The sequence below is a fragment of the Monocercomonoides exilis genome, assembly GCF_001643675.1.
Source record: "Monocercomonoides exilis strain PA203 chromosome Unknown scaffold3-2548433, whole genome shotgun sequence".
In the NCBI taxonomy this organism is placed as follows: Eukaryota; Preaxostyla; order Oxymonadida; family Polymastigidae; genus Monocercomonoides; species Monocercomonoides exilis.
Window position 1 is genome coordinate 1,027,267 of NW_027150548.1, and position 26,616 is coordinate 1,053,882.

The following is a 26,616-nucleotide window of genomic DNA, read 5'->3' on the forward strand; positions in this document are numbered from 1 at the left end:
ATTGATTCCTTTCATATATCTTCTCCAGTTTTTTCACAATTTTCTCATTTGTTTTCAAAACACAAAACATATTATTATTTGAGATATGGTATATCAGCTATAGATCCATCTCGATTAGGTCAATCAATATTATCGATTTATGAATATCTGGTGGGTGTTATCATCTTGTATATTAAGTTGAATAGGAAATGATAATAAGATAGAGATCGGGGGTTTAGACTGGTACTCTTAGGGGTTTATCATGATTAGATTTTCAGTGATGTTCTATAAAGAAGGGGTATTGATTGGTGTAATCGATATGTATCTATAGCTGATATACCATATCTCCTAGGAGGAGAATTAGCTAAAACATTAACCGAAAGTGTTCAAGTTGGTAAATTAATGGTGAAATTGTGTGAAAATTGATACTATCGTTGATGAAATACATGAGTTTGTAATAACAGGTATATGTGTTGAATGTGTTTGTTGATCGTTGATGAAATCGTTGGTGTGATCATGAGTGAAATCGTAAATAAAAATAATTGATTTTGTTTTTTGTTTTATAGCAAATGGGTCGGAAGAAGATATACGCAACTGTGGAAGAAGCTAAAGAGGCTCAACAGAAACAAATTAAACAGTTTCAGGAAAAACGAAAAGAAGAAACTAAGTATTACAACGAACATGTATCTGAGAAACAGAAGAAGTTGATTAAGATATTGAGGAGAAAGCTTATCGAAAGAGATGAGTTGTTAGATGAGTTGATGGAAAAAGTTAATGGTTATTTGCATGCACAGGGTGGACAGGTTAAGCTGGTCAGGTAATGAGCAAATTGATGAAATATAACAGACCACACTCGTTCGTTGTACCGTTAGTTGAATCGCAACGAACGCAGACGAAGTCTGCTTGAGGTGCTATGCACCGAAGTTGCTCAAGGAGACTTTGTCTCCGTATCAAACAGTAGTCACGATGACATTGTGGTGGATTGCCAACATCAATATTTTTTGAACAAATGGCAGTATGGTGGATTGCCACATTGATGTTTTTCACTTGATTTGGGTGTTGTTTTGGTGTATTTACTCGGAAAAAGTGTAAATCGGTGTCCAGGATACCAAATTGTGGCAATATCTGAGACTCAGCGGAAGGGAAATATTGACTAAAATCTCCGTGCTGGAAGCGTGTCCAGGTGTCCAGGTGTCCATGATCTCCAGATTTCATCTGAAAAGAGCTGCCAACATGCCATTTCTGCCAACATGGGCATTTTACCCCAAATTTGCTATAATTTTGAGTGTTTTTATTTATTTTCGATAATGTTGTCATCTTGCCACATTGCTACATGGAATCGTTGATGTTACACATTATTTATATTGTTAGTGGCACACATTAGTTATATCGTCCGTGACACACATCAGTTGCATCGTCGGTTGTTAAGAACAGTTATCACACTGCACCGGGTTGACAGTGCAGGTAATGTGAGTGATCTGTGGCTGGGAAATATTGGGTTAAATCTCCGAGCTTGTCACCTGGACTGGGTGGACCGGGTCAAATATATTCTAGAAATTATGTGGGCAAACAAGCAAACTGAGCAAATTGGGAAAAATACATTTAATGTGAAAATTAACTGTTTTCCGTCAAAGTTCGACATTAACCTCAACATCATCTTCCCCGTTATTTCACGTTTCAAAAATAAATCTGTTTCAAAAAAAAATTGTTTTTTTTATTTTTATAAAATGACAAACCCCCAAACAGACTCTGACAACGTAATCCAACAACTAATTGATTCAATTTCAACAGAACAGCAAACGCTTGGAGAACGAATGAAAGATCACCTTGTTAACTTGTTCGACTACAAGAAATACTCTGACAAGAAGCAGGGCCAACGACACACTGGAACAGCTGTCGATATCAGGAAATGTGAGGATTTTTGTGTCGTTGATGTTGATATCAACAAATCCCTTCAAACTGAACAAACGAAAACCATCAGGAATTCCATTCTCGAGAAACTCCCCCGAAACGTCGGACTTGCACAAACAGCTCATGGTGGTCTTCACATTTATTGTGAGCTATGTGGTTATCCCCTCAAATGTTCATCACAAACGAAAGTGTTCACGAGTCCAGAGAACGATATCGACATTTTGTAGGTATTGGAGATGGAAAACAGAGGCTTGTTGTTCAAGCTGACTCTTCATTCAGAGAGATGAAAGATGGCAAGAGAATCATCACCAAATACATTCCCCTCAACAATTACAGACAGCTCACAGATCTTTCATCACTCGAGAGTGTTCTTGACGTTTTCGGCATTGACCTCAAAACAGAGAATACATCAGCGACAATAGCAGCTGAACCACACAATCTTCTCACACAAGATGGTGTGGTTGATATGTCTCCAACTGTCGCTCTTGCTCTTGTCGATGGACTCAAAGATGTTGAAATACATAACGACACAGGTTCTTTGTCATTTGATTCTGAGTTAACTCTTTTACCGTTGTTTGCAGCTCTCAACTCTCTCTTCAACATTAACGGTTTCGACAACCAATCGATTGATTTTCTGTACAATCAAATCAGAGAGACAGCTGCTCTAACAGCAAATGCAATCACTCACTTTGAAGAGAAACGAAACAGGTTCAGAGATAACAAGTCGCATCCATTTGTTCTTTAAAAGATTGTCAAGAAATGGAATCCAACATATTACAACGATGTGATTATTCCACTCCTCAGAAAAGAGAATGAGCAAAAGGAAGAACCTCCACGAGAGATTACTGTTCATGAAATAGATCTCAACTCATCGTTCTCATTCTGTGAAATTAGGGATCAAGCTTGTCGAAAGCAATACTCCTCACTGTCTGAAGTCGCTGAAGATCTCACAAAAGTTTTAATGTTTGTCGAAGCAAGGATGGAATTCATTGTGAAAGAGTTTGATATTCACACCTCTTGTTATTCAATTACATTCAAGACAAAATTAGCAATGTCCGAACTGTTCAAAACAATAAAACTCTGGCATGATGATAAAAAGACTCTCACAGTTGAGACAGCTTTCATACAATACTCTCATGTTCTATCGATTGATAGGGTGAAGTTCTTTTCAGATTACACTCGGATATTCTCTCTGTTCCATGGGTTCAAATACCAAATGGAAAACGAACAAAATGACGAAATCATCAAACCATTCCTCGATTTCACACGAGAAGTTATCGCCAACAACAACGAAGAACTCTATCAATACATCCTCTGTTGGATTTCGTCAATTGTTCAAAATCCTGGTAAAAAAGCAGAAACATCACTTGTTCTCAAAGGTTTGCAAGGTATTGGAAAGAACGTCTGGACAAATGTACTTGCTGAACTGTTGGCAGGACATTCATGTTCAAATGTCACAGAGATTGCAGAACTGTCAGGACAGTTCAACTCCATCGTCGAAGGGAAAATGCTGATTGTTCTTAACGAATTGAAGAATGTTGGAGATGATCGAACAGCTAACTTTGATGCGTTGAAGAGTATAATCACGGATTCAACAATCAGAATCAACGAGAAGAATTAGCCAAGAAGAACAGCTGAGAACGTTGCAAATTTCATATTTGTGACAAATCACACATTCACGGTTAATATTGAGATTGGTGACAGAAGATATGTTGTTAGTTATTGCAACTCAAAATAGAAAAACAATCTCATATTCTTCAAGGATTTCACAAGCTCTTTCGACAATGAATTCTATGAACAACTTCTCTGTTATTTCCTCAGCAAAGATCTCTCCAATTTTAACACAAGAGCTATTTCAACAACGGAGGCGAACGAAGATATCATTGCAGCATCACTCTCTATCATCGATGTGTTCTGTCAGGAGCATTTCAATAAACTCAAAGAATGTGGAGATGTTCTGAAGCACTATGTTTCAGACCAGTTGAATACAAGAACGATCGCTCATTCCAACTAGCAATTATAGACAGATGTGAGCACAAGAGAATGGGTGGAAGAGATGGCCGAGTGTGGTGTTATAAACTCAAGCCAGAGTATGAACAACTCCTCAGACGACGAGAAAATGAAGATGACATGGACTGTTCTGTGGAAATCAACTAAACATATTCGTTTTTATGGAATCATTAATACATATACTATACAACTTGTGTGCCACTAACAATATAAATAATGTGTAACATCAACGATTCCATGTAGCAATGTGGCAAGATGACAACATTATCGAAAATAAATAAAAACACTCAAAATTATAGCAAATTTGGGGTAAAATGCCCATGTTGGCAGAAATGGCATGTTGGCAGCTCTTTTCAGATGAAATCTGGAGATCATGGACACCTGGACACCTGGACACGCTTCCAGCACGGAGATTTTAGTCAATATTTCCCTTCCGCTGAGTCTCAGATATTGCCACAATTTGGTATCCTGGACACCGATTTACACTTTTTCCGAGTAAATACACCAAAACAACACCCAAATCAAGTGAAAAACATCAATGTGGCAATCCACCATACTGCCATTTGTTCAAAAAATATTGATGTTGGCAATCCACCACAATGTCATCGTGACTACTGTTTGATACGGAGACAAAGTCTCCTTGAGCAACTTCGGTGCATAGCACCTCAAGCAGACTTCGTCTGCGTTCGTTGCGATTCAACTAACGGTACAACGAACGAGTGTGGTCTGTTATATTTCATCAATTTGCTCATTACCTGACCAGCTTAACCTGTCCACCCTGTGCATGCAAATAACCATTAACTTTTTCCATCAACTCATCTAACAACTCATCTCTTTCGATAAGCTTTCTCCTCAATATCTTAATCAACTTCTTCTGTTTCTCAGATACATGTTCGTTGTAATACTTAGTTTCTTCTTTTCGTTTTTCCTGAAACTGTTTAATTTGTTTCTGTTGAGCCTCTTTAGCTTCTTCCACAGTTGCGTATATCTTCTTCCGACCCATTTGCTATAAAACAAAAAACAAAATCAATTATTTTTATTTACGATTTCACTCATGATCACACCAACGATTTCATCAACGATCAACAAACACATTCAACACATATACCTGTTATTACAAACTCATGTATTTCATCAACGATAGTATCAATTTTCACACAATTTCACCATTAATTTACCAACTTGAACACTTTCGGTTAATGTTTTAGCTAATTCTCCTCCTAGGAGATATGGTATATCAGCTATAGATACATATCGATTACACCAATCAATACCCCTTCTTTATAGAACATCACTGAAAATCTAATCATGATAAACCCCTAAGAGTACCAGTCTAAACCCCCGATCTCTATCTTATTATCATTTCCTATTCAACTTAATATACAAGATGATAACACCCACCAGATATTCATAAATCGATAATATTGATTGACCTAATCGAGATGGATCTATAGCTGATATACCATATCTCTATTATTCTGGTAAAAAATTTTCAAAAAATTTCAAAAAAATAAAAAATAAAGAATAAAAAATAAAAAAAAAGAAAGTAACAGTAAAATTTAGGTAATACTGATATATTCACGAATTGCAAAATTCGGGAAAAAACAATCATATCAATCTTTTCGACAAATGAATATTTTCTCGACAGACAAATTGCACGCAAAAAAATTGTGTCGCAGAGGCCTAGTTTATTCCAGATAACACCAGTTTATTCGAACCAAAAAAGTATATTCCAAAAAGACCAAGTATGTTATAATTAATCCCTCAACAAAAATTTTTATGATCCTTTTTGTCAATTCGAATGAACTAAAAAATCAGAATATTTTTTGATAAAAAGATATTATTAACACATGAATGTTTAATCCGAAAAATTTTGTCTGACAGTTATGGTCCAAAATAAAAAAATGATAATCTGAAAATTCATTCCAAAGGATTGGAGATCGAATGGAATGGCAATTAATTCTACAAAACCTAAAAGACAATATTTATCGAAAAATGAATAGAACTAATGAAATGCAATATTTGAGGGGTTTCACTCAATAAAAGAAGAAGCGTTAAGAAAGCGAGGTAAGGAAGCTCTATCTATCAAATTATTCTGAGAAAAGAATCAATGTTTTGAATTTAAACCAATATTCAAAGTTGTTTACGAAAAAAAGACATCTTCTCGTAAATTTTCAAATATGAAAATATGTATTGGAACAGAAAACTGCAAAGGAGAGAGCTCGCCTGCTTGAGTTTTCAATTTCTTCACGGTCACTTGCTGGTTCAAGTAATGGTTTGTTGTGTTGTGATATTGTTCCAGTCACATTCAAAATGAGGAACCTCCTATTTATTTCGTGTTCAGCAGTTTTATATGGCGGAGGGATGAGATTTTATCCTGTTCAATCAGAAGCTCCAAGCACAATCATTATTGTTATTTCTTCTTCTTCCACGATTGCAGATGCACAACAACTTCCACTCCATATGGCCATGATGTGTATTTGGAAGATTATAACAATCTCTTTTCGCCGAACAACCCGTTCTACAAATCGTACACAACGAATACAAATGATACGAGAGTGTGTTATAGATATGTGCAATCAAGCAGTTGGACGTATCAGCATAAAGAAAAGAAGGATTGGCTGAAAGAAAGGATGAAAGATCGGTTTGTTGGAGTGGGTGGGGATGACGCAAGTGATCTGTGTGGTATGAGTGAGGCAACACCTTGCAAAACTGTAGGGAATGCAGTGGAATCGAGCATATTGGGACTGAGCTCGACAATCACATTGCTTGATGGGAGGCATGGGAACGAAGTAGAGTCAATCATTGTTGGGGAAAAGAAGATTTCAGTTTTGGGGAAAGGGAAGACAGTGAGTGTGATTGGAACGAGTGCACTTTCTTCGCCTGCAGCTACTCCGTTCAGCATATCTATTGGCCAACTGGAGGTGGGGCATGTGGGGATCGACCACGACGCAGCAAGAAGCTCATCGCCGAGTGTGTTAATGGTTTCGCTCTTTAATGAGCTGAGAACGCATCGCAGACGAGCACAGCCATCTTGCGCCAATTCAAGCAGCGTTCTCACTCCCTCGTGCAGCATGCCATCCTCTATATCCATCTTCACAGCCTCTTTCTGATTGCATGGGCAGCTTGTTGGCTGAATTGGATAATACAGACACTTCTCTATCATCAGCCAGAGATTGAAGACCTTTCTCTTTTCAGACATAACAGATTCCTCTATTTTCATATAAACCATACTGTTTCTCTCCCTCCCACTCTTCTTCTTATTCTTCTTTATTGTCATCTTTGTTATTATTGGCCACCTCGAACATTTATTTTTTGGTTGCCATTTCTTTCAAAATGTTGAATATACAGGAAATACAGGGAATTTTTCGAGTTCAGGAGAATGCAGATAACAGACGATGTGGCGAATTTATTCACTTGGTGTGAGTAGAATGGCTCAAAGACAACTAGAACAACTAGTTCGTGTTCAAACGGAGTTTCGAGTGGAGGTGCGATTAGCGTACACATATGAACTGTCATCGAAAACCCTTTCAGTGAAACATTATTCACCCAATTTTATTTACGCAAGCAAATGGATATTGTTTTTGGTTTTTTTTCATGTTTGATCATAAGTGTGAAGAATAGATAGAAAGAATAACAAAAAAGAATTAGCAAACATTTTGAAATGATCAATTCTATTTTGTTACTAACTGTAAGTCAATTTTTGATTGCTTTTATTTGTTGCAAATTGAAGAATATTTTATATCATCATTCATTTAAAATAACATTTCAAAAATTTTTGATCATAAAACATTTTAAACAAATCTTATCAATTAAATAGTTTTTTCAAAAATATAAGTGAGATTTATTAACGCATTAATGCTGTTTAAGAAAGTGATTCAAGTGAATTTTTTTGAATACCACAATAAATTTTCTTTGAAAAAAGTTTTTCCGAAAAGACAGAGTTTATTCCAATTAAATATTTTTATTCCAATAAAAATAATTTATTCCGAATAAACTTTGCTTATTTGAATAACTTATTATTATTCGAATAAAACCTTAATATTCTCATTGTATCTAATGACCCTTATAATAATCTATTTAAAATATTTTTATTATATATTTTTTTCAAAAAGTGCTCTGGAGAGCCAGATATTTTTCTCCCCGATTTATTTTTGGCATAATGAAACTTGAAGGACATCAATGAAACCTTATAATATTCATAAATTTTTATTAATCTGTTCTTTCAGTTTTTATTTTAATTGATGATAGTTTATATGTTTGAAACAAATGGATAAATAGTCAATGAAGTTTTTCAAAAGTCGAAAAATAGCCTAAACTTAGAGAGTTATAAACACACTCAAGTTTTTATCCTCAAATTTTGTCTCTTTTTTGTAATATGTGCATTCATTCGTTTGGTGTCTTTGCAAAAATACTCTTTTTTTATTCTGAAAAGTCTTATTTCGAGAGAATTATTAATTTGAAAATTTAAGATCAAAGTGATCATTGGATCAATATTTTTTGTTTAATAAATTTTCTTACTCAATTTAAAGTTCTTATGTAATTTTTTTCATGCTTTCATAACAAAGGGATTATAATAATCTAAAATAACTTCAATTTTTTCTTGGAGTGATAAAATTGTGAAAAATAACTGATGTGCTTTTAGTTGCAGTATGCCTTATTTTTGAGTACCGATAAATTATTGAACATATCAACAGAAAAATAATAGTGTAATCTTTTCATTTGATAAACATGAAAAAATGACTTGAGAAAAACAACCAAAATAAATATTGCTATTTTTTTTTTAAATCTGAATATGTGAAAAATTAACAAAATTGTTTTTCCTGTTATGATTTTTTTATCCATATGGCTGATGCTTTCTGTAATCGAACTTTTGTTCGAGTTTTGATCAAAATTTTAATCTCTATGGGATTTTTGAAGATTTATGTTTCTGCAATAACAACATCATAAACGACGTGTATTATCAGTTTAGTTCATTTTTTCTGTTACACACATTTATTGTGAAAGAAATAATACTTGAGTCAAAGAATTATTTCAGGAGTTTCTGCATTGAAATAAAAGGAAATCTTTCATGTTCATAACAGGAAAACCAAAAGTGATTCATTTTTTCATGATTATTCTGCATTCATTTGTATTTATAAATCATTTTGTTTTGATCAACTTTATTAAACATTTTCGAAACTATCTTTGAAAAAGTGGGTTGATCGAACATATCTAAGGCGTTAACTTTTGTTTCGATTCTTTTATCAGTTAATATTCCAAGTTGAGTATTAATTTGTTGTGGAATCTTCCCAATGATAAAAATTCACTTTTCATACGATCTTGGATTAAAGAAAACCATTTATTGAAACGGTTAGCATTTGTATTAAGGATGTGTTGATCTGTTGTTTTGTCGATCAAAAAATATCAAGAAATATGTTCTTTATCATTCTGACTTTAACTTTGGCAATTTCACAAGCAGTGAATGCAGAAGTGCAATATGAAGTCTATGTGAAGCAAAGTGGAGATGACAACAAAAATGGAACAGGAGTGAGCAAGGAAAGGAAATCATTGAAAAGTTCATATGATCTGCTTAGAGATGATAAAACATGCAAGATCTATGTTGTGAATGATGTAGATGCACTCACAGCAGAGGTTGTGACTTTCAACAAGAGCAAAGGAATTACTGTTGAAGGAATAAATAGTAATGGTCATGGAAACGCAATGGTATCAGTTCAGTGTGACGTTCATCCGAAAACGAATTTATTCACTTGCTATGAAACTCTAGACATTTTTTATCTTGAATTCTATTTCCCCTCAACTTTTGAAGACAAATATTCAGTCTTTAATGGACATTCACTAATTCATGCTTGTGACAATTCCAAGTTAACTATTAAAAATATCAAATTCGTTCGTCCACAAGAAACAACGCAAGAAATTGACATTATCCTTGTCTATTCCTCTGGAAATTCAGTCATATTTGAAAACGTTGAATGCACCGATGATAATAATAATGTGAAATTTGTCAGATCCTGTTTTGCTTTATACGCAAAATCAATAATTCTATCAAATCTTTCACTAAAAAAAATGGAATCACTGGCAGCTCAAGTTATAAAAATTCGTGATAGCGATAATAGCAGTACAGATGTTACTCTGAATGCTTGTTCTTTGAATGAATGCAAAGTGGACATTTTTGGAGTTCTTGACGTTGAATTCAAAAATAACAAAAGCACATTTTCAATAGAAGATAAAGGAATTACTAAATTTTTTTCTTGTTACGTTTTCAGTTCTGAATATTCTGCAGCCATATGTTTACGTTTTCAAAATATTATTTCTGGCGATCAACTTAAATGGCCAAAGGATGGAAGAAACCTTTTATTTTTCAATTGCACTTCAGAAATGGGAGGATGTCAGAGAAATGCAGAAATTGACCTCAGATTGGACAATTCAGCCTTTATTGAACCAATTGCACTTGCAATGAAGAAAAGCTTTGCAGCAAATTATACTCGAGAACGAAATCTGTGGTGTGTAACAACTTACAGAGAAAATGACATCCTTGTTGATGTTGTTGGGAAATATATCGATCCAATTGTTCCACTGAGAGAAAATGTCACAACAATGTATGTTGAGGAGGGGGGAAATAAAAATGGATTGACAGTTGAAACGTCAGCAAATTCTTTAAAAAGAACATACGAAGACTTAACGGATTCAGGAAGTTCTGATTCATACACGATAAAAATTTTGAAGGGAAAAATACCATTAAAAGCAGAAATGGTTAGATTTCATAAATGCAATGAAATCACCATTGAAGGATTTAACGACAATGGAAAAGGAAATTCAATAATTGACATTGAATTAGGCGTTTTTGATTCCTTATTTCTATTCAATTACTGGCATAAACTTGAATTGAAACACTTAGCATTTATTATTAGAACTCCTTCGAGCGAAATATGTGAAATCATTTATAATTTATATGTTATTTATGGAAATGGTGATTTGATAATTGACAATTGCAACTTTATAAAAAAAAAAATGTGGAAGGAATATTGGATATCACTCTCATAAAAGCCTCTGGGAATTTATTGTCAATGAATTCAGTTGAATGCATGGAAGTTGACACCATTTATTCTTTTGACCATTTATTCGACATGAGAGTTGATTCGATTTTGTTGAATAATGTATCAATGAATAATTTGGAATCAAAAAATGGACCTATTTTCTATATCCAAACGAATTCGTTCGAAACAAATGTCGTTTTAAATAGAAGCACATTCATAAAATGCAAATCTGAATCTTTCGGAGTCATTCTCTTTGAAATGCGATACGCAAGTTCAATTAAAATTGTGGACGGTGGCGTTACCAGTTTTTCTTCGTGTTGCTGTAGTGGTGATTTTTGTTCAGCGGGGATCTATTTGAAGATACCATATATTCTTTCAGCAGAGCAGTTTGTCTGGCCCAAAAACGGAAGGAATTTGATTTTTGAAAACTGCACATGTGGAAAAGGAGAGACAAAGAGAAACACAGGACTCTACATATCGATGGGCAATAGTTCGTTATTTGAGGAAATGGCAATTGAAATGAAAAAAAGTTTTGCAATGAAATACACACTCAAAAAGGATCAATGGCTTGTAGTTGGCAGAGAAACCAATGGAAGTGAATTTGATTTTGTTGAGATGTTTTTTTCCCGAATAAAGATTATGTATGTTAGAAGTGATGGATTAGGTGACGGATGCGAAGTTGACAATCCATCCGGTTCGTTGAGTGCTGCCTTAAATAAACTGTGTGCAATTGACAGTCCATTTGGATATGGTATTAAAATTTTACATAACGTAAATCCTTTGGTGGTGTCTCCTATTTCCTTAGGCCATGACTTAGGACTAATGATTGAAGGAGTCAATTGCAGTGGAGAGAACAATACAGAAGTTGTTATAAACTGTGATGGATCTATTTCAACTGTTTTATTCTCTTGTCAAAAATCCCTAGAATTTAAGTATCTTGCTTTTCAATTCTCAGCAACAAAAAGGAATTGGAACTCATTGATCAGTGCTGGATCAGGTTCAATTTCATTGACAATATCAACATGTCGATTTGTCAGAATTGGATCACAAGCAAAAAGAGGAAAGATATCAAATGATGATGGAAACAGCCCCTTGACAAGCAGTCTTGTGAGCGTGACATCTGGTAGTGTGGAAATGGACACAGTGAAATGCACAGATGAAACCTCATTTGTGGCATTCTCATCATCACCATTTTCATTTTCTGGAGCCCGTGAAGTGTCATTGAGTGGAATGGACATCAGCAAAGTGAATGTGGAAAGTGGAGCAGTAATCAGCATCAATGATGGGAGCGATTCATATTCGAAGGTTTCAATCGAAGGATTGAATGTTTTGGAAGTGAAATCGGAGAAAGGAGCAGCAGCAGGGTTGGATATCACCCTCAGTTCAAAAGAATCAAGAGTGGCCATTGGAAGGTCAAGCAAATGCTCATTCAAGTCGTGTTCAGCACCAGAAGGGAAATCAGGAGCAATATTTATTGACATGCCCAAGGCAACATCGAATCTTCAGCTTCCTTCTGCTAACAATCTGGAGATAGACAGCTCAAACACAGCTGGCTCAGAATCAACTTCTCTGTTCATTATCGCGCCAGATTTTGACGAGTTCTGCAAACAAGAAGATGCCTTTGAGTTTGCAAATGATTACGATGATTCCGCTGTTGGGTGGGTGGAGGGAACAAAAGATGCAGATACAGAGCCTGAGGATGTGTATGAGAAGTACATCAAGGGAAAGAAGGATCCAGTGCCACATCCACAACCACAGCCCGAGCCTGTTCCAGAATCTGAATATTACACAGGAAAAAAAGATAAGTCGAAGACAAACTCAGGAGTGATTATTGTTGCAGTTATTGTGCCATTAATAGTTGTCATAGCAGTTGTGGTATTTGTTATTGTTATCTTATATAAAAAGAGGTCTGTGAATAAAGATAACAACGAAAAGGAACAAGAAATGAAGGATTCTTAGAAAACTATATTTTCACGATGAAACAAATGTTGTATTTCAATGTGTATTCATCATTTTTCAATTTTTTTATTTTTCCTATTGATTTTTTCATGTTTGATTTTTTTTATTCAGAAAAAATTCACAGTTAATCAAACATGGAGTTTTCTTTTTCATTTAATCATTTTTCTTTTTCTGGACACTTTTCTTTTTTGTCCTGCCCACAGCTTCACACAAGCCTGCGTGATATAAAAAATAATGGAAAATGTTAATTATGTTTAATGTTTCTAGTTGTGATTTTTTTTCGAATTTTCATGATTTCCCAAATGATCAAAGGTTATTATAACTTTATGTTTCGATCATGGATTTACTGCTCTTCAAGTTTATATTCATCACCAAAAGTGAAATGCTACAAAAACATTATTCATCATTTCTTTCTGAGAAATCTACTTGTTTTTAACGTTGACAACTTCATTTTAAACCTTTTCATCTCAAATCACTTATTTTTCAAAAAAACAAAACTATTAAGATGGTGTCAATACTTTATCGTTGCCCAAAAAATTAATCGGGACCAAAATTATCTGGCTCTCTAGAGCACTTTTGAAAAAAAATAAATAACAGGGAACCTTCAAAATATTATAATATACTATTTCAGAAAATATGGGTCATTATTTTTCTTATCGAAACTTTGTTCGAAGAAAGATCTTTTCTTTCATAATTGTGGTATGAAATGAAAAAAGTGAAAAACACATGTTTATAATTGAATAGAAAAAGAATGGTGATAGAATTACAAAAAAAATAAGTGAGATTGAGAAAATCGAGATAATTCCATAATAGGATTTATTTTTTCAGAATTTTCTAATGTTAAAATTATTTAACATCACGACTCCTTACAAGTCCAGTTATTGTATTAAAATACTTATAATTTGAGTGTGATTTAATGATATTACTTTTTTATATGCTTCAAATCACTTATCATTTGAAAATAATTGTTTTATTGATTTATAAAATTTCTAAGCGAAATTGGTGAAATTATTCTTTTGTGCAATATTTTTCAAGACTTTTTATGTATTTACGAACTTTTTGAATTCAATTTTGGACGAATTGTGATATTATAACGATGTGATGATGCAGCAAATCTTTTGCGATGTGAAATAGAGCTTACAGATTTTAAAATGAATTTTCGATTTTTTTTGAGACGAAAAAGGAAGAAAATGAAAATTTTTAAAGGACAAAAACAATAAGAGGAGTTGGTTCTTTTCATTTTTTAATTTTTAAAAGGATTTAATTTTTATTTATGTTTTATCATTTAGATATTAGGATCTTTTTTCAAATGTTTTCAGCCAATTGGCACACACGAAATGAAAAAAAAGGAAAGGAGATGAGAAATTTTGTGAGGAATTAAAGGAACAAATCGGTTGAGTTGAAGTGGATTGAGCTGATTGGAGATGAAATTTGGAGAATTGTGTGTGGTTTGAGAGGAAGTATGGTTGTGATGAAGGGAGTGTGTTGTGGAGATGGGGAGAGGCAAGGAGGCAGGGGTGTTTGAGCTGGGCGGGTGTCGAGGGGTGTTTTGGAACATCACGCTGAAAAGGTTTAAAAGGGGAGGAAATGTGTGTGGGAGACTGTTTGGAGGAGAGGGGAGGATGGGGCAGACGAGGAGTGAGAGAGAAGGCGGAGGAGGAAGAGGAAGAGGTGAAGGAGGAGAGAGAGGAGGACCACGAGAAGGTGGAGGAAGAGGAGGAGAATGAAGAGGAGAAGGAAGAGAAGAAGAAAGTGAAGGAGGAGGGAATGTATTTGTGTGTGAGTCAGATTTCTCATCTTTTTATATTTCATCAGCCCCATTTCTGTCGCCTCCCTTGACACCCCTTGTATCTCTTTCCAAACTGACCTTCTTCAACATCTCGACAAATCCACAGAAAACAAGACAACTGGCTGAAGGGCCGAGCCAAACCTCGTTTTTGATGAGTGGATGTGAATTTTCATCGGTGTGGGATGTTTATGATGGGGGCATTGTCCCTTCACTGAACAGCCCCTCATCATCCTTGTCTGCCTCGAACACCTCGTTTGTCGGATGCTATCGGTCTCAGAATGTTGCAATCAGCGGGAGTGAAGGAAATCCATCGAAGCCAGCGAGACAGAATCAGACAGACGATGGGGCGAATTCTTTCACTTGGTGTGTGTGGAACGGCACAAAAACCACTGGGACAAGTAATTCTTATACAGATGGAGTTTCGAGTGGAGGGGCGATTAATATGTATAACAAAGCATCGGGAACGGTTTCAGTGAAATTTTGTTCGTTCAATGACTGCAATGCAGACTTTGCTGAGGGAGAAATAATGTGCTATATAATCAATTCAGTCAAGATTGAGAACAATTCGTTCAATGCATGTTCTGCTCAAAATCGTTATGGAGGAGGGATGTATGTTAATTCTATTTCGTCATGTGTCAATATCAGTGGTTGCAAATTCCAGAAATGCAAAGCATATTGTGATGGAGGAAGGTTTTTTTTGTCAACTTTTCAGGTTTCTGGAGCAGACTGAATAGGAACAATAAATAAGTCAAACGTTTGTGAATGAAACGAAGTTTTGCAATAAAGTAAATTCTTTTTTTTTGGATTTCATTGATTTAACATATTTTTCCTCACCTTTTTTGTTTGTTTTATCTATTTTTCTTCATTTCACATGTTCATTGATCAATGAAAATAGAAAAATTGCTGCAGCAAGTTATATGTTATAAGAAACATCAAAATAATGTTTTTTGTTTTATAAGTTCTTCTATCAAATATATCAAAAACATGTTGATCTCATAAGAAAACAGATAAATGGATTATCTCATCAACATAAATAAAGTGTTAATATCAAAAATAATGAACTTTTTCATAAAAATTAATAATGTTCAATGATTGAAATAAAGAAAAAGCAAAAAACGATGAAAAATAAAATAACATCTTTATTTGACTTTGCTGTCTCTTTTCAATATTTATCCAAAATGATCGTAATGATAATATGTAATTATCAAGATTTGACCTCACTTTCATCTGATTACTCGTTTCATCATTGAAAAAAACAAAACATTTATTTTCATGAACACTTTGTAACTTTCGAACATCTCTATTCGTTCAAAATTGAATTCAAAAAGTTCGTAAATACATAAAAAGTCTTGAAAAATATTGCACAAAAGAATAATTTCACCAATTTCGCTTAGAAATTTTATAAATCAATAAAACAATTATTTTCAAATGATAAGTGATTTGAAGCATATAAAAAAGTAATATCATTAAATCACACTCAAATTATAAGTATTTTAATACAATAACTGGACTTGTAAGGAGTCGTGATGTTAAATAATTTTAACATTAGAAAATTCTGAAAAAATAAATCCTATTATGGAATTATCTCGATTTTCTCAATCTCACTTATTTTTTTTGTAATTCTATCACCATTCTTTTTCTATTCAATTATAAACATGTGTTTTTCACTTTTTTCATTTCATACCACAATTATGAAAGAAAAGATCTTTCTTCGAACAAAGTTTCGATAAGAAAAATAAAAAAATATTATTTTTTAATTTTTTAATTTTAGTGAAAAGATCTGGCGTTTTTTGTTTTATTTTTCAGATCAAAGACTTGCTCATATTTCAATGAGCTTTTTGTTTTGAGATTTTTAAGTGTTGTTATTGTTATTGAACATAACTTCTTTAATTTTTTGATAATTTTTCATTGTTTAACATAGGCCTTTGCGACAAGGTATTATTTCGCGATGCGTGTCGGTCGATAGAATGAACCTGTGTCGAGGATTTTTTTTTTTTTTTTTTTTGATGAGAGAAAAAAGGATTCTTTTTTTATCTAATTAATCTGTAATTTTCAACTTGTGTCTGAATTTCTTTCTGACTGAAAAATCCCATTTTTTCATGATCAAACAATAAAATTTGACTTTTTCGATAGTTATTTGTTGATTAAACGACAACTTAGAGGGCAAATAATTAAAATAGCAAAATTTAGAAAATAAAACTGTTTATTAACAATGGAAGATGAAACAAAAACACAAAAATTTTTTATCAAACCAAAAATAAAAAAGAAATTGAAGTGTGATGGCAATTGTCAGATCTTTGAATATTTATAGTGTAAGTTCAGACAATTGAGTTATATAAAGTGAAGAAAATTGAGGCTATGCTATTTATTTTTATTTCATTCTATCTGTTAATATATTTCTGCATCTTTCAATTATCTTCATTTAACGCTGTAAATAGACTATAGTCAGTTCATAACAAAAAAATTGATTTAAAACATGCATATGCAATTGAAAGTTGATGAGTTGAAGCAAAAATTGAAAAAAAGTATTTCTGTTATTTAAAGAAGCAGTAGAAAAAGACGAGTTGTTAACGTCACAGAGCATCATCCTGTTGCTCTTCATTCACTCCTTCCCGTCCTCTTTGTCAGCGCTGTTGTATGTCTCAAAAGAAAGAGACTAGATGCCCTACACATTGCCGAACATGACTCACTCTTATTCAGACATCCACTTCCGCTAGCTTTAAACAGGCCATGCAGATCTTTCAGGAGAAAAAGAAGGCAGAGACGTAGAAGAAAAAGACTGGAACATTACTGTCTGTTGGAGTTGGTGTTATAATTGTTGGGGCAAAAGCTGAAATAATGAAAATGATATTGATGATGTGCTTATTGAAAATGTTGCTCCTGAAAGAGCTTTGTCGAATGTTTGAAGAGAATTGTTGAAGAAGAAGAAGCAACTAGAGTGAGAAAAAAAGGTGGATACGATAATTGCTGATTATTTTGTGTTAAGACTGCAGAATTTAATGGAAGCAATTCCTTAGAAAACAATGAAATGGACACAGTACATTGAGAATGAAGACACCTTGAAAGAATTGATATAGATTGATAAAACGCAATTGCTGTTGATGAACAGATCGAACACTTTGACTGATTATTTTGTGCATATGTGTTTTTTGGGCGCTATCTGTGATTGGAGAAAGAATAGGAACATTGCAAGTTGCAGAAAGAACTTCAATCCTATGAAAAGTTGACTGAGAATCAAAAGTGGATTGAAGCAAAGCTGGAGTATCTAAAGATTCACTCCTAAAAGTTGCATCATTAACTTCCTCCTTATTTGATGCCAGTTCTCTTTCTCTCTCTTAAACTCTTCATCTTCATCTTCATCTTCCTCTGTATTTCGTCCTCTTCTTTCTCCAGCGCATTTCCGGACACCAGAAAGCGCTGCACATCTGTAAGCTGTATGCCACCTCAATCTCTGCCATCTTCGTTAGCAACGCAGCTGTTTGACCCAGCGCCTCAATCTGCTTCTCATTCAGCAGCTTCCACATCTTTCTTCGGCTTGTAGTGAATCTCTGTAAACTTCTCGTCCTGCAGCCTTAACACTTCTTCTTTTTGCTCAAATCGAAGAAGGCTCTGCTCGGCCTCCTCCTTCTTCCGCTTCTTTGCAAGTTTCTTCTCTTCCTTCCTCAACTTCTGCTTTTCATGATCAACAATTCTCTTCTGTTCTTCCCTCTGAATCTTCTCAATGGACTTGTTTTCTTTCCCTTCTCTTTGCAGTCTCCAATTACTTCTGCTTCGCTTCCATTGTTGCATCTCTCTGTTTTTCCTTCTCTTTCTCTCGCTGTTTCTGAATCTCTCTTTTTCACTCAGCCATTCGATCTCCTTCGTTCACTCACCCTGCTGCGAGCTGCCACAATCTGTTGTTTTTTGCGTCTTATTCGTCTTTCGAGTCATCTGCTTTTTCTTCATTTGTTTCTGTTTTGCCTTTTTTGTTCTTTGTGTCATCTTCTTCAATCGGTCTTGTAAACAAAGCATTTTCTCTTACCCCTCCCTCTGACCATTTCTTCCGCTCAATCTTATCATTCCTCTTATTCCTTCAGAAGTGCTTGTTCATTGCGATTCCCCAGATCTCCGCAAATGAATACTTCACATTGTCTCTCATGCACTCGTCATGTGTCTTCTGCTCTATCGTTTGCAGATTCCGCACATTCTCCTTCATGTCGCGCATCCTGCTGCTCCTCAGTCTCTGGCTGGTGTGCTGCCAGATCCAGCTCTCTCGCTTCCTTCTCACTCTTGCCAGCACATTCTGGATCTCACACTGCAACAATTAACGAAGCTGCTTCAACCCCACTTTCTGTCCGATGACAATTGTGTCCAGCATCCAAAGTCGAGTCGAATCGACGTTTGCAGATGCAGATGAGGGAGAAATTGAAGGTGATTGCAAAGAGATGTGTAAATCATGGATGAAAAAGATGCAACAACGTTTGAAAAAGTTATAACGGGAGATGAAGATGGAAAAGGCAAAGAAGAAGAGGATGAATTTGATGATGAAGATGCACTGCTGTTTAGAGGGAAAGCCGTTTGAGGAAGAGTTTGTGTCTTTTATCGTGTCACTTCAGTTCTTGCCTTCAGTTGCTGATGCTACTGTTGTTAAATGAATAACTGATAACGCAGTTGAGTGCAGTAATAGATAGGTTTTGTTTTGCTATTTATGAATTTGCTTCGCTCAATGGAATAGACTTTTCGCAAGTCGACAACAAACTGAAAAGAGGTCGGCTCACAATATATTGTGCACATTGTGAATGTGATGCAGATAATATTGATGGAGAAAGTGTTTACGTTGAAGAAATAGCAGAAGGATGTGATGGTTGGTTTATTGAGGGAGAAGTGGTTTGAAGGTGAAGCTAAAGAAATAAATTAAAAATTTTTGCTGGAAATGTTTCTGTTGTTGTTGTTGTTGTTGTTGTTGTTGAAGCAATTGGATGTTTTGCAGGTTGTTTTGAACCTGAAAAAGCACTTCCTGTCACTGCAGCTGCGATTTGGACCAAAAATTATAGCAAAATTAGATGATGTTCTGGGATGTGATTGATGTGATTGATGTGACAGAAGAAGATGAAGAAGAAGAAGTTGGATTGGAAAGAGAAAAAGAGGAGATGTTGGAAAGAAACGAAGGAGAGGAGTTCATTAGAGGTGGAAGTGGAGGAAGAGAAGAAACAGAGGAAAGAACAAAAAAACAAAATAAATGATCACCTTACAGATTGCTTATCTTTTTTTTTCATAATGTTTTCAATGTTAATTCAGCTCTCTTTATCAAAATTGTGTGTTATTTCTTTCTCTTTTTTCCTGAATTACAATTGAATTCAAAACATCTCAGAATTTATGCTTCTTCATTTTATTCCAATTTGTGTGAGATGTTTGCGTGTTGCAATTGAATTATGATGTGTAAATTATCGCAAATAATGTTAAATCCTTATCTTCAGTTTTGACAATTCAGTCAAACTTCATTACTTATCCATCTTATTTGACAATAAAATCAATTATTCCTACCAAACCTTAAGTGCATGTTCTCCCTTTTTTGACATCAAATTTGATGTTTGTTCACAAAACAAAAAATATGTGATTTTTATGGAATGCAATCAAAAACTGTTTTTTATTTATATCATTAATAACATTAACATTTGAAAGGAGATGAAATGTTTTGCAGAATGAGGTCTTGGACTGATTATAATATGTGTCAGACAGATAAACACTCAATTTCTTAAAAGAACAAAAAAATATTTCAAGTGATAAATGTCATTTTTAACAAAATTGCAATGAAAGTCAATATCTGAATAAAAAGAAATGTTTTCGAAAAAATCATATTTATTCGACAGATAGATCTTTTCGAACGATTGATCTATGTAGTTCGACTGATCTCGACAAAGATCTGTCGATAACCCATTGAAATTATTAAATATCAATAAATTAAATATTTGTTTGTTGTTATCTTATAAAAAAAAAATAAATTAAAAAATAAAAAATAATTGAATAAAAATGGAAAAACTTAATCTTGATTTGTTGTTTTTCCGGTTATCAAAAAAAAAAAAAATAAAATAAAAATAAAAATAAAAATAAAAAATAAAAAATAAATTAGCTGACTGTTTTGTCGGTCGACTTGTCGAGCCATGAAGAAAATGTCGGTCTGTCGCAAAGGCCTAGTTTAACACTTCGTTTTTTTGTTATTTTTTTTACTTCACTAAATTTCAACAAATTGGGAAAATTTTTTCACTTCAGGTATTTTCATTGAAAAAACATGCACTTTTCATTGACTTTCAGAGAACAAAAAACACAATAAAAATTTGTTCATTTTTTGGTATTCGTGAAATGTCAAGAAACTTTATGTTTTTTTTTCAACGATGCCTGTTTTCTGAAATGAAAATCAAATTTTTTTTGAAATCTGAGAAAGTGAAATAAAGCTATGAGTGAAGCAATTTTTTAATGCCTTGTGCAAAAAAAGCTTGAAAGCCCGTATATTCCTCCAAATGGAAGATTTTGTAATGATTATTGAGTTGCTTTGTTTTAAAATGTTCAAAAATAGTTGAAAAAAGGATTGAAATGATCAACACAAAATTATTGAAATTGAACAATATGATTTGAAGCAATGGAAGTGAAAAAACGCAAAAACAAGTGTTTTTGAATTATAATCACGATAATAAAAATATAAAGATTTTCTTCCTTTTGCATATCTTTATTTATTGATAATTAATATGGGTGATTTTTTTTGATACAGTTTGTCCCAAAAAAAAGTTGATCTGTCCTTTTTTAATGTTGAGCATCCCGCAATGAATTAAAAATTAATTTCCCACATTCGCCTTTCGTCATAATTAACATTTTATTTGCAAGGCGTTTAACTCTGTTTCAATAATAAAAGCAAGATTTATTGAACGTTTAAGTATTTTTCTTTGGATATATCAAGGGATGTTTGATTGCAATACATTATTTATTCAGCTTTATCATTTTTGTTGTTTGTTAAGTTTTATTGTGAATCCATAACAGACTCACTTCTTTTCGAGTTATATTTTTATTCATAGGAAAGATAACTTTTATAAAATAATATGTCAATTCAGATATACTTTTTTTTTTATATTTTTTTCAAATATCAAATCAAGCGGATGGAATTTTCATGAAAAAAGGAAAACTGTGCAATCATTCTTATAACTGAATGCTAATTTGAATCTTTGTTTTTTAAAACAATTTTCAATACTGTCAATAATTCTCTTTTGAATCAACTGTTCATATTTTTTATTCTTTTTGATTAATTGTTTTTTATGACAATATTATATATGAATGTTTATGAATTTTTTTCTTCCTTTTGTTATATTTTGAGATTATAAAAAACCAACAAGCCAATTTACTTTGTTATTAATAAAGATCGTTGATTAAAATATAAGAAATAAAAACCAAATGATATGAGATAAAAAAATGATAAATATAAATCAAATTGAATCATTCTTTCGGTTATAAATGAAGTATGAATAAATAAGTGTAACGAAAAGGTTAAAGGTCTTTCTTTTCCAAAACCGGTGGCCATATTTCATTCTCAACATTTGCAATTGTTCTTCGCACTTCTCTTGCTGGTAAATCTTTGAAGGTCTCGATAAGCACGGAAATAAAATGATTTTCTCCTTTCAAGATGAAAGAGCTTTCTTCTGTTCTTTTTTTCCAAAAACCAAAAACGTTTTCTATTGGATTTAGTATTGGTGAATAAGCTGCATTGTATAGCACATGATGACCGGCTTCCATAATTATTGCGTCTGAATCGAGATGATGTATTGAAGCGTTGTCCATCAGAATCACCGATGATCTAAGCCTTTGCGACATACAGACTCTGTCAAATTGATTCGACAATTTGACCGACAATGAATTTCAAAACTCTTTTAAGAATCATTTATTTGGATAATTTGAAAAATTGGATAACATTTTATTTCAAATATTTTTTAGCTCTATTTTATTTTATGAATAACAAAAATGAATAATAAAACCTGAAAATGCTAAAATATTTTTTTTGACGAATCGACAGATCTTTTCGACTTGATCATGTCTAGATCAGTCTGTCTGTTGAGATCAGTCGGTTTGTCGAGATTATATGAAAAAATGAGTGAAATGACTAAAAATGACTTTATCAAAGAATTGCCGATTGAATTACAAAAATGCGTGTCAGCGAAAAATATTGTTTGGCAATCTCATTTTATCCCAGCATGTATAATTATTTATTTTTTAAATATGATTCATCCTTGCAGCTTGAAGCGTTTGAAAGAAAAGTTGAGGAATTAAAGAACAATGAATGCACTTTCGTGGAATTTATTAGAACAAAATCATCCAATGGCGGAAATTGTATGTTTCTTATTAAATATCACTCAGATTAATTTGCATTTTTCTGCTTTAAAACAAGTCTTCAAACACCCAAACAATACTGGAGAAGAAATTGGAAAGATTCATTTTGAAACATGTAATGGAAAGCTTTGGCTTTCATATACTCCTGTCAAGACAGATGGATCTCTTAAAAAAGATGGACATATTTATTTCTTGTGCCCAAACAGCAAACAAGGAATCAATTGTGCCATCTCCGGGCGAAAAGGATGCGATAAAGTTGTGAATCATCGATGCGCATTGACAACTGCATCAACAATTTTACCATATTTCAAGTTTCATCCAATTTCAAGATTGTCTGAAGCGTCAGCAAAGAAAATTGTTCCAACTCATTTTCAATTTGATTCGTTGGTTGAGCAATATTTTCATTTAATTGGTCATTGCAACATTGCTTTTCTTTCTGCTTACTCCAATGAATTTAATAAATTTATATCTTCATTAATTATTGTATCTCAACATAATCCATCTCTTTCACCTACAACCATATTTCCAACTCTCACATATAGAAAGCTGACAGCACTTATTCAAGAAGAAGGAAAGAAAAGAATTTCTGAACGAAATGCAAAAATATTCAATTCAATGGTTGCCGTAATGATGGACGGAGGGATAGTTGCTGGAAAAAAATACACTGTCATCACAATTGTTCCGTTGCAGACAAAGGCATCTCCATTTTTCTGGAAAATTGAAAAGGCATGTTTCACAACCACTGATTATTTCAATCTGGCTAGTGATATTATTGGAGAAGTTTCGAATTTGAAAGGAGAAGTGCGCTGTTTTTGCACGGACGGCTTGCTTCCACAAAAACTCGCAATTCAAAGCTTTGCAGATCATTCGAAGTTGTGCTCAGACGAAGAAACACCGAAGAAAATTTCACCCATATTTGTTTACTGTTGTTACCACTTAATCAATCTAATTGTCATACGCCTTTTTAAGGATAATTCATTTTTCGTTCAATTAAAGGAAGAAATTACATCATTTTCAAAGTTAACAAGAAAATCATCAATAAAGAACCCGTTTTTACCGAAATGCCCTTCTTTCATAGAAACGAGGTGGCTTTGTCTTTTCGAAATATGTTGTTTTATAACAAAAAATCTTCACAATGCGTCATTTACAGATTTTTTATCCAAAGAAAAAATTGATGATGTGATCCGATGTGAATTATTACTTGCACCTCTGAAACAACTGCAGTTATTATTTGAAAACGATGAAACAAAACTTGGCGATGTGTTTCCCAATGTTCTGAAATCCATTGCACAATACATGTGGTTGCAAGATCTTGAGGAATTTTCTTCCCCCGATTGGCAATATGGAGTTTGCTTTATTGTAATCCAACTGTTCAATTCATTTTTAGGGAAAGAACGAGGAGATCAAATCGCTTTGGCTCATTCCTTAACTCCAATTGGTATGCTTGAATATAGAAACGGTTTGCTTTCAGAGTCTTATTCAACAGAACTTATGACATTGAAAGAAAAATACAGGCTGTTCAAATGTTCATCTGCATTTTCAAAGGATTCAGATCAAACTCAAATTCAAAGGATGCGTTGCAACACATCTATTCAATCCACAAAAGATTTTATGCCAAGTGACTCTGTCTTTCTTTGTCCTTCTAAAGAAATTCCAAATACTGTGTTCACAAAGAATCAATAGAAAAAGTTACGAACATTTTCTCATGTAATGGAAGATAAGAACAGCGAAAATGGATTTTTTACAGACAAACAATATGCGCTTTCATTTTTTTCAAAGAGTGAAAAAACTAAATTTCCAACAAATTTTCCTCATCCAATATTCTCTTCTCCGTTATCGGTTGAGACTTTTTATTCTGCTCTCCAATTTATAAGCCCAGAAAAAGATAAAATAGCAGACGCAATTACTGAAACACAAGTTCAACTTCAGCCGCTTCCAAAAGATTTGCACTCCATATCATCGACTTCACCAATCTATACACCAAACAACAGATTGCCACATTTATTAACTCTTTTGACAGAAAATTCACTGATTGAAAAAGAAGCAATTTCAAATGAAGATGAAAACCTTGATGAAATTGATTTCGACGAAGCAGGCATTATTCAAGCAGAAAATAATGCAGCTGATGATGAATTCGAGGTTCATTCTCCTTTATGTGTTAGAAGTGAGTAAGAGTCATCATTTTACGAAACAAGAAAAAACCATTCACTCCTTGAAGATCATGACATGCAATCAACTTCAACAAAAAAAGATGAAGACAAAAGCTCAGATAATGTTGAAAACACTTCAGAAGATGACAAAGACGTTGAAGAACTTGGCGCAAATGAATTTTCAGTCATTGATTGCACAATGTCAGCAGAACAAATCAAGAAATCTCTATTCAAAATCCAACAAACAATCAGTATGGATTGGTTTCTCAGATTAAAGTCAGCATTCAATGATTATCTTCTAAAAAGTAATGTCTGAAAGCTTCTTGCTATATTGAGAGCCTCAAAGCATTCTTTTCTTCAATTTTTCTGGACGACTCTCTGCACATGGAACATTATAATTCTCAAGTTTTCTATTATGAAATCAGCAAGCAAGGAATTATTCCAACAATTTTTGCCAATATTTGTTATTCTTTAACAATGTTTCCCTGTAGCGAAGCATCTTGTGAGAGAATTTTCTCTCGCTTAAGACGAATTATTGGAGACAGAAGGTACTCGCTTTCACCAGAAACACTTAACGCATTGCTTCTTTTATAAAGAATCTTTTTGAAGATAAAAGATTTGAGAGCGAAAGCAATCCTTTCACTTTTCAGTGATGAGTTCGGAGAAATGTGTGAAACCTGATAATAATGCCTTCAAAATATTGCAGTTTTTTGAACAATGTTTGGATTTTTTTCCTTTTTAATTGTTTTTATATTGACTTTTTTTATTTGACATCAATTTAAGCATAAAGCAATAAAGAAGAAGACAAATGAGTTACAAAAACAAGGCATGCTTTATTTTTTTATTGAATCATCTGAAGACTGTGAATGAATGCTTGAAAATATATTTATTTATTAAAATAAAATAATAATCTTAGCTTTCACTTGCTATTCATCCAAATCGATGCGTTCAACAATGTTCGTTGAACTTTCGTTTCGAATTTGAACATTTTTCGTTCTACTAAATGACAAGTGATTTTTAAAACTGACAATAATTGCTGTGAGCCATGTATTTTCTGAGATATTGTATTTTTTCATATCACCAAATCAAACGAACGTTTATTTGCAACAAAGAACACTTTTATTCATTCAGTTTTGTTATTTTTGTGTATTTATCTTCGCAATATGTTTCAATTGTTTATTGACGTATATATATATGTGCAATTATTGTTTTCAATGTGTGAGAACAATTGAATAAAAATTAATGTCAGAAAGCAAAATTAAAAAAAATTAGAACTTCTCCAAGTTCAAAAGAAAGATTGGAAAACATGTCTCTAACTCGATAATTTCACCAAAAAAGAAAATCCACCAGGACATGTCATGTTAATATTAAAGGTGTGCTGTTATTGATACAAATTAATAATAAATAACAATAAAAATAAATTAATAAAGAA

General features: G+C 33.3%; 7 protein-coding genes across 7 annotated transcripts; 5 read left to right on the forward strand and 2 right to left on the reverse strand.

Annotated features, from left to right (window-relative positions):
* Positions 1-1,706: 1,706 nt before the first annotated feature.
* On the forward strand, positions 1,707-3,511 carry MONOS_6054 (putative Poxvirus D5 protein; the record flags this gene model as incomplete). The annotated part of the gene is made up of 3 exons (XM_067876256.1): positions 1,707-2,046; positions 2,118-2,598; positions 2,695-3,511. 3 exons carry the CDS (start codon positions 1,707-1,709, stop codon positions 3,509-3,511), a joined length of 1,638 nt encoding a protein of 545 aa, XP_067735200.1.
* Positions 3,512-6,496: 2,985 nt separating this feature from the next.
* Positions 6,497-7,123, reverse strand: MONOS_6053 (uncharacterized protein; the record flags this gene model as incomplete). Its single annotated transcript, XM_067876255.1, has 1 exon — positions 6,497-7,123. One exon carries the CDS (start codon positions 7,121-7,123, stop codon positions 6,497-6,499), a length of 627 nt encoding a protein of 208 aa, XP_067735201.1.
* A 2,192-nt stretch (positions 7,124-9,315) lies between these two features.
* On the forward strand, positions 9,316-10,811 carry MONOS_6052 (uncharacterized protein; the record flags this gene model as incomplete). Its single annotated transcript, XM_067876254.1, has 3 exons — positions 9,316-9,617; positions 10,167-10,499; positions 10,799-10,811. The coding sequence occupies 3 exons, from the start codon at positions 9,316-9,318 to the stop codon at positions 10,809-10,811; spliced, it is 648 nt and encodes a 215-aa protein (XP_067735202.1).
* A 765-nt stretch (positions 10,812-11,576) lies between these two features.
* MONOS_6051 (uncharacterized protein) lies at positions 11,577-12,896 on the forward strand (the record flags this gene model as incomplete). The annotated part of the gene is made up of 1 exon (XM_067876253.1): positions 11,577-12,896. One exon carries the CDS (start codon positions 11,577-11,579, stop codon positions 12,894-12,896), a length of 1,320 nt encoding a protein of 439 aa, XP_067735203.1.
* Positions 12,897-14,483: 1,587 nt separating this feature from the next.
* MONOS_6050 (uncharacterized protein) lies at positions 14,484-15,601 on the forward strand (the record flags this gene model as incomplete). Its single annotated transcript, XM_067876252.1, has 2 exons — positions 14,484-14,671; positions 14,905-15,601. The coding sequence occupies 2 exons, from the start codon at positions 14,484-14,486 to the stop codon at positions 15,413-15,415; spliced, it is 699 nt and encodes a 232-aa protein (XP_067735204.1). The 3' UTR covers positions 15,416-15,601.
* Positions 15,602-18,189: 2,588 nt separating this feature from the next.
* Positions 18,190-18,474, reverse strand: MONOS_16956 (uncharacterized protein; the record flags this gene model as incomplete). The annotated part of the gene is made up of 1 exon (XM_067869833.1): positions 18,190-18,474. One exon carries the CDS (start codon positions 18,472-18,474, stop codon positions 18,190-18,192), a length of 285 nt encoding a protein of 94 aa, XP_067735205.1.
* A 646-nt stretch (positions 18,475-19,120) lies between these two features.
* MONOS_6048 (uncharacterized protein) lies at positions 19,121-19,907 on the forward strand (the record flags this gene model as incomplete). The annotated part of the gene is made up of 3 exons (XM_067876249.1): positions 19,121-19,240; positions 19,336-19,551; positions 19,728-19,907. 3 exons carry the CDS (start codon positions 19,121-19,123, stop codon positions 19,905-19,907), a joined length of 516 nt encoding a protein of 171 aa, XP_067735206.1.
* Between the last annotated feature and the right edge of the window lie 6,709 nt (positions 19,908-26,616).